Source organism: Andrena cerasifolii, chromosome 16 (assembly GCF_050908995.1).
Source record: "Andrena cerasifolii isolate SP2316 chromosome 16, iyAndCera1_principal, whole genome shotgun sequence".
In the NCBI taxonomy this organism is placed as follows: domain Eukaryota; kingdom Metazoa; phylum Arthropoda; class Insecta; order Hymenoptera; family Andrenidae; genus Andrena; species Andrena cerasifolii.
Window position 1 is genome coordinate 3,858,109 of NC_135133.1, and position 7,889 is coordinate 3,865,997.

The 7,889-nt window shown below is 49.8% G+C and overlaps 1 protein-coding gene across 10 annotated transcripts in view; it reads left to right on the top strand.

Moving 5' to 3' along the window:
• The window catches only part of Lmpt (four and a half LIM domains protein limpet), a 92,531-nt gene extending 84,846 nt beyond the window's left edge, over window positions 1-7,685 (top strand). For all 10 annotated transcript variants that reach the window (XM_076829018.1, XM_076829020.1, XM_076829012.1 and 7 more), the window contains 3 exons: window positions 3,477-3,646; window positions 3,839-4,025; window positions 5,569-7,685. In XM_076829018.1, the coding sequence (XP_076685133.1) occupies window positions 3,477-3,646; window positions 3,839-4,025; window positions 5,569-5,726 (515 nt within the window). In that variant the 3' untranslated portion in view covers window positions 5,727-7,685. The remainder of the gene's footprint in view (window positions 1-3,476; window positions 3,647-3,838; window positions 4,026-5,568) is intronic.
• Window positions 7,686-7,889: the final 204 nt, after the last annotated feature.

The window sequence follows — 7,889 nt, forward strand, 5'->3', positions numbered from 1 at the left end:
TCGTTGAGATCTCAGGTGAGGACCGAACCAACCAGTTAATATGGTAATCGCACGTCCAGGGATGATTAACGTAGCCGCGAGCTTGATCGGTGATATCGCGGATGCTAATGAAACGTCCTTCTTCCGCGTATGGTCGCGACACGTGACAGGGTACCTCTTAACTCACCAAGGCAAGTGTCTTCCCGCGAATGCACCTACTTCTGAGGACTCGCGGAAGCTCCTTCCCTCTGCTCGCCGATAATTCGCAATGCAAATTATTGTAACGAAGCGCAGGCTCCTTGGAGTAACTCGCGGGGCAATATTTGCCGTCGGCCGTTGCGAAACAGCCTGGAATTCGCTGCGGTGCGATTAAACAGTGATGTCACTCGCCGTTTGTTTTAATAATCGCGTGCTCGAAGCGGTCCGCGAATCTCCATTTCGATCTGCCTTCGATGCGCATCCGACGACCGTCCTTTTCGAGCGATTCGACCTGTCGGGCATCGCAATCACGCAATCGACCAGTCCGATCATCCGAATCTAAAAGAAACGTAGCCGCGTCGATTGAAAAAATCGCGCGGAGGATAAGAGGCCATATTAATACGTATGATGTCATTCGCGCGACGACAGGCTGCTGTGCGTCGGTGCATCAACATCGATCGACGGAGATCGAATCAGCCCGTTATCACGACGTAATCTACTTCGGCCGCGAGCACTGTTTAACGCGCCAGGAATTGGTAGTTGGATCGCAATTGATTCGCCGAGCCAGCGCGAGGCTCTACTCGTTTATTTCACGGCCCGGAGAAAAACCGCCACCTCTTACGATCTTCGTTGGGCAGATAAATCGATGCTCTAATTCGAGACGCGTCGGGGAGCAAAGATTTACGCAACGGCATTGTGCAACGCTCAGAGAAAAAGAGGCGTTTCCCTGTTGCACAATGGAAGTAATAATCCCGGCGAAGGGGGCTCGCTGCCACCACCGTCCTGCGCGAGGTTTCCGCGGACGGGTCTCGGAGGCTGGAAAGTCGAGGCCCGCTTTTTTCGCCGCTCGCGAGCGTATATTTAGAGTTGACGTGGCCGAGGATCGCAGCTTCCGATGGATCGCCAGCGCCTCGGCAATTCCAGGCGTCGTAAAATTCGGTGGGATCGCGTTAACGGGCCGTGGTTCCGCGACGATGCGATCTTTGACCCCTCGGGGGCGCGTGGGCGCCTCGTTTTCCTGCAACCCCCGACACTTGTTGAACCGCGAGATGATCGGGAGCCTCGCGGAAAGACGGGAGGGCGGCTTGGCCGAGCGATTTCACGCGGCCGATCGGGGGCCGATCAGGCTGATCAGGCTCGAGTGGCCCCGAGCCGCGCTAAAGCGACGCATAATGCGGGATTACAACATCGCCGGCCTTGGACCATCAGACTTTATACATATACGGAGGTATTGCTCGGACGAACTGACGTCACGTGCCTCCTCCTGACTCACGGTGGACCACTGGAGAAGCAGCTCCACGAAAAGCCGCGCGATTCCTCTTCAGGGTCCAGGGATCCACGCCTGGCTCCCTGTCGAACGCTTGTCAACAGATTGTTCAATGAATGTTACGATCCAGGCTTCCCTAAGTGCGTCCGGTGTCTACGTTCGAGGTCCCTCGATGACGTCAAGCGGATCGGGAAAGAAGTCTGTTGCGTGGATAGTGGAAGTTGATACCAGGCTTACGAAATCGATGATCCGGGTAGATCGGTTGGAAACCTGAAAGGCGACCGTCATTTATCCAGGCGTTACGAGGGACAGACTAATTTCCGATGACTGATCGATCGCGAACTATCGACCAGTAACGGTACGCCGTTCAATTTATCAGCGATCGCGTCGGGAATGATAAAGCGCTGATTACATTGACGTCGGCGGAGGGAGCAGATGGTCGAGCGAGGCCTGACTTGGCCCCGACGATTCTCTGCCCGTGCTTATCTACAGTTCAGTCATTCTGCCGTGGCATCGAGCTTCCGAGGATCTTTTCAACGGGACACCATCGCTTTGGAAGTAGAGAGATTTTAGCGTCGAAGTGGTAGGCGTGGAAGGAAGGTGAGGGAAGATCGTCTTGGTAGCTGGCTATCCAACCCATAGGTCCTATTAGATCACCTTTCGGAATAGCGAGTCACTATTAATTCGGCTTGCCCTTGGCGCGCGGAGAGCAAGCGGGAAGACGCGGAGGCTAATGAGCGAGAGAAACGGTGGGACGCCCACGAGCGGAGAAGCTCTGGTCACCTTTGAACGGTGTCCCGTGGAGACCTACGTGGACTCCTCGGTCGGAACGGTTCCTGGAACGAACATCCCTCGAATGTTAATCGGAACGGCGCTTCCTTTCCCACATAGACCGCCGTGGCTTAATCTCCTATGGAGACGAAGCGAAGGCAGAGGGGACGGTCGAAACCGCGAGATCGCGTGGGAGTTAACGATCATCCGGCGCGTTGGACGCGGCCAATTATAGGTGGGCCAATAATGGGCACGCCGGCGACCCAGCAATCTGCCCGATCGCAGGATTGCACGTTGCGGCGCTGCGAGCAGACGAAGGGACGCGGTGTTTTCTCGCCGTGGCTCCTCTTCTTTCCGAGCCGCGAGATCCGGTCCAACGACTCTCTTGAGCGGGGGAATCGGGTCAATGGGATTCGCGAGGCTCGTCGACACGTGAAAAAAGAGCGTCGCGTGTCGCCCGTGCCGAGGCGGATTTCACGTGCGTCCCGCGGGCTGATGTCATCCCTGCACGTGTGTCACTCCTCTCGGGAAGGCTGGAAGGGCTTTCTGCTCCTTCCTCGTTCCTCGGTCGCGAGAGTCCTCGGTGTACGCAGAGCAGCGCGGTCGCCAGAATGCTGTGTGTATGTAGGTTATTAGCGACCGTGACTAGAAAGTCCTGCGGTGCGAACTTTTAAACCGCATTGCGGGAGACGACACCTATCTTCTCCAGCCATCTTCCGGTTTTGCGCGACTTTTTGCACCTGTCGGTGAACTTTCTAGGCCGCCTCGAGGGAATCCAGCTCCGGCAAGCCGCTTGGAAATTAAGGCTCGCCCAATAAGATCACCCTGAACGCTGTTTTAACGTTCCAAGAATATCGCTGGGGGAAGCTTGTACACAAGTTCTGTCGGCAGATTGCTTTTCCCCTGAAGCGGGCCCCTTGTTCTCCAATTGCCTGGAAATTCATCCCCTGGGCAGCGGGCGAGCAAAGGGGGATGCGCGGAGAAACACGCGAGCTCGGGCGCCGCACGCGATCGTCTAGACTACTGTACTCTAGGATCGAACCCCTGCGAGCGGAATGTCTAGACTATCGCTAAAATATTCCACCCCTCCGGGGGCCTCTGTTTATGACGCGATAAAACGACGCGAGCCGCGCCGATGCGCTCTGTTGGGATTAGGAATGTCTGTCACGTGGAATTCAGAGGCGATCTACCAGCGGCCGCTTGAACGTAACGCGGATTGTTTATCGCTAAGATGGCTGACGTGGAGCTGCTCGTGTTTCAGGTACCAAGAAGATGGAGTACAAGACCAGGCAGTGGCACGAGAAGTGCTTCTGTTGCGTGGTCTGCAAGAACCCGATCGGCACGAAGAGCTTCATCCCGCGCGAGCAAGAGATCTACTGCGCCGGCTGCTACGAGGATAAGTTCGCCACCCGTTGCGTCAAGTGCAATAAGGTGAGTCTTCATTGAACTCCTTGGTGCTCGTTGTCGCAGCAATCGCGGATGCTTAGCAAAGTACAGTAGATTCTCGTTATAAGCTCATCTCGGCTATGCGTTGTAAGCTCGCCCCGCGCGCTGAGCCTATAACGAGAATTTACCGTACACGGTGATTCTCCGGGGCGAAGACTGATACGCGAGACTTTGCAGATCATCACCAGCGGTGGTGTGACGTATAAGAACGAGCCGTGGCACAGAGACTGCTTCACCTGCAGTAACTGCAACAACTCCCTGGCCGGGCAGCGATTCACGTCGCGCGACGACAAGCCCTACTGCGCCGACTGCTTCGGCGAGCTGTTCGCCAAGAGATGCACCGCCTGCTCCAAACCGATCACTGGTACGTGACGCTTCTGCATACTTACTCAAGCTCCTGTCACGAGAAGTGGTTCAGGATAGCCGGATGGTGGCGATTTAATGTCAACAGGTCTGAAGGAACATGTATATTCGGGGAATTTTTGGGGAAAAGCTTGAAGGCTTTTTTAAACAAACCTTCGTGTATTCGAAAGTGTACATCTTAAACTACTTGCAGTGATTTTTGCGATGGTAAATATAAATAAATAATAGGAATATCAGCGATCTCCCGGCAGTGATATTTTTTCAGTAGTTTCGCGGGGTTTACTTTAATTTTGACCTGGTTCGTCTGAAATTAAATTCGCGGGAATTCAGTTAGTATAGTAGATTATCTAGTCCTTAATCATGGATGAGCCGCCATTTTGTAGCAAATTAATTTTTCCGGATATTGGATTACTAGGAAACTAAATAATGGATTATTCTGAAAAATTAATTTGCTACAAAATAGCGGATTCTCATAGCAAAAGTATCGATTTTCGCCACAGAATCGCGCTCTCATTTTTCATCATTTTTTTTATTTGTAAAATAAAAAATACGCCCCGGAAATGAAAAAGCCGCGATTAAGGACTAGATAATCTAATATACCAACTAAATTTGGTCGAAGTTTTAGTTCTGATGAACCAGGTCAAAGCTACAGTGGTCACCGTGAAGTGCTTAAGTAAAAAAACACTGCCCAGTAGCATTATTTATTTAGATATCGCATTGCAAAAAAAAACTACAAGAACTTCAAAATATATACTTTCGAATATACAGCCGTTTATTTAAAAAAGTCAAGTTTAAAAAAATCCACGAAAATACTTGTGTTTTCAGACGTAACAGGTAGGCATAATTCCTTAAGGGGAGAAGCCCGGCTTATTTTTGTATCAATTTTTAGAAATTTTTTGCAACAATACCAATGCGCTAATCCTTTCGTAACTTTAAGAGTACCTACTTTATTTAACATTATAACAAGTAAAGAAAATTATATAACAGTAAAGTTATAATAAATACAAAAGAAACAGAGCAGTATCTGAAATAGGTTTTTTTCGGGATGCAAAACCGCGCCGATTGTAGCGTCTCTGGTAGTTATGTGAAACAGACCAATAATTTTTTTTTCAATTTATGTGCCAATTATAAGAATATGAACCACAAATGGTGTAAAAAATTGCATATTTTAAAAATAGCGAAAGGTCAAACAGTTTCGCCAAAAATTCGCGTTTTATTTGTTTAAAAACAGTAGTTAGAATTAATAATTTGGTTAAACATTGTGGTTCATATTCTGAGGAATATTATAAACTAAAAGTGCGCAAAATTTGAAGTTGATCGATCAAATAGCTTCGAGTTATCCCCGACGCCAATTTTGAAAGCGTGGTTTCGAGGAAAACGGGTTTAATATCGATACGGAGTGGAATTTCGACCTATAACTTTGAGAAAATATTTTTGAAATGTTTTTAAAGCGATTTAAGGAAAAATTGTTGTTCCCCTTTTTCGTTCGATTTATACGGTCTTCTTAAGAGAAAAATATTAAAAGAAAGAGGGACTTGTTTCAGGTATCGGTGGCACCCGCTTCATCTCTTTCGAGGACAGGCACTGGCATAACGACTGCTTCATCTGCGCGGGCTGCAAGACCTCGCTGGTCGGCCGTGGCTTCATCACCGACAACGAGGACATCATCTGCCCCGAGTGCGCTAAGATGAAGCTGATGTAAGGGGGAGGCGATGGCCGGTCGAAACGAACAAGAACGAGCGAGAAGAAAGGGAGAGAGAGGGAGAGAGAAAGAGGGGGGAGAGTAAGAGAGAGAACGGATGAAGAGCAGAGATCTAGGACGGAGTCCAGTGTGTCACACGCATAAACCAATACCCCACGATTTCAACCCCCTGCAAGCAGAGGACTCCGTCTCGGGAACCAAGGGATACGACGATCGAGTATTCCATCGCGACTAACGAGGAGAGAGATTCGCTTGGGAGAAGGACGATAAAGATTACCGTGTCTCTCCCTTCCCACGATTATATTTTCAGGAAATACATATATATATACGTCTACATCTACCCATAGCCGGGAGACGCGGTAGTTTCTGTCGAGCATCGAAGCTAACCCAGGACGAGATCCCTTCGCGTCCATCGTTCGCGAAGGTGGCCGGATACTCCTCCTCTCTGTTCTTCTCGGCCGAGTCCTCGCGCGAGCATTCTCGACGGCGGGGAACGCGAGCGGGCACGGGTGTACATCCTAGCTTCGTAGTTTTAGAAGGCCGTAGACGTTTGTGATTTCGATTTCCCCGGTCGCGCCGGATACCATCGATCAGCGTGCTCCCGGGGTACCACTCCTCGGGAACACGCGGGGGGGGACAGCGCCGTGTGACGCGCGTCGCGGACTCGGGGGAATTGAAGGGAGCCGAACGAGAAGCATGCCTTGATGAGTCCGAGAATCAAACCGCCTTAACGTAAATTACTGTCGTCAAGTTGTTACGCTGTGTTGATTAGAGATGAACGAAGCTGCGCACCGTCGTGATGTTACATTAACGTTATTGGTTTTCTTTTTTCGCTTTGTACAATGGTAGAGTAACGCGCGAGGAGGGGAACGATCGCGGCCGACGCGAAGAGAAAGAAGATGAATCCTACATATATTCTTATGGAAACTAAATTTGATATACATATGGTAATGTTATTTTTATTTAACTTAAACTCACATACGTACGCGAATAGACACATACATACGCATACTTACACGTAAACACGTCATACACACGTATCACTGCACCCTTCCATCTCTCTGCGTTACTGTACAGCGACGCTCCCGCGAAATCGGGGAGCTGACGAACGACGAATCGACTGGGGGGGCTCGTGTGCGCGATCTGCGGCGAGCAATCTGGTGACTTGGGTCTTCGCGGACTCAGCTTGGAGCTAGGGACTCCAGATGCCACTTGGGACTCGAGTGCCCGAGGACATTGGGACCCTAGGACCCCGAACATCTGGGCTCTCCAGTACATCTTCCTCCCCGAACGATATTTGTAGATATAGATTCCGCACACGAGCCTAAAAATAAGCGTGCATGTCGCGCGCCAATGAACGCGGTACCTTTTATCAGACCGATCGACCTTCTCCCTCGATTGCTATTGTGTTTCTCGAGCGAGAACGCTGATCGCGGTCGCCGCATCCACTCGAGCCGCGCGCGAGACAGCACGCTCGCATTTTGCACTAACCAGAATGAGAATACAACGGATGACAAAATGCTAGAGGAACAGCAAGTATTCACATGCACTCACACACGCATACCGGAAGAGTGTGCCGACACGCAAACGCGGAAAACACTAATTCGTGGCCTTATCCGCGCGAGCACGTAGGAGTAACTAACGTCTCGCGAGATAATTGTCTTTACACGTGGTACTTGACGGAGATGTATTGTACGTGCGAGAGAAGGGGCTAACAAACGGTTGGCGTGCCTCTGCAGGCACGCGAAGAGGAGGAAGAAAGAGGAGAGATTAAAAACAAAGGATCGTGATGATGACCAATAAATTAAACGTGCTATATATATAATGTATGTTCTTACCGATCACTCACATACTAATCGCCTTAATTAGTAAACGATAAAGAGCAGAGATTATTCTATATTCAGCGTATCGTATACACTGTTATACTGTAAAATTGATAAATAAATAAATATAATTATTTACAGAGCCTCGTCAGTTCTGCACCCTTGCCAAGTTCGTTGATTTGAAAAGCCGAGGCGTCGCGAAGATGCGGCGAGGAAGGTAGAGTAGCTTCAGTCTTTTACAATTGTTAATAAACAATACAATTTTTTTACAAAAGAAGTAACCTGCATTATCTGCAGTTCGAGTCCAAGGAAGAAGTGGCCATCTCGCGTTGATACCTGC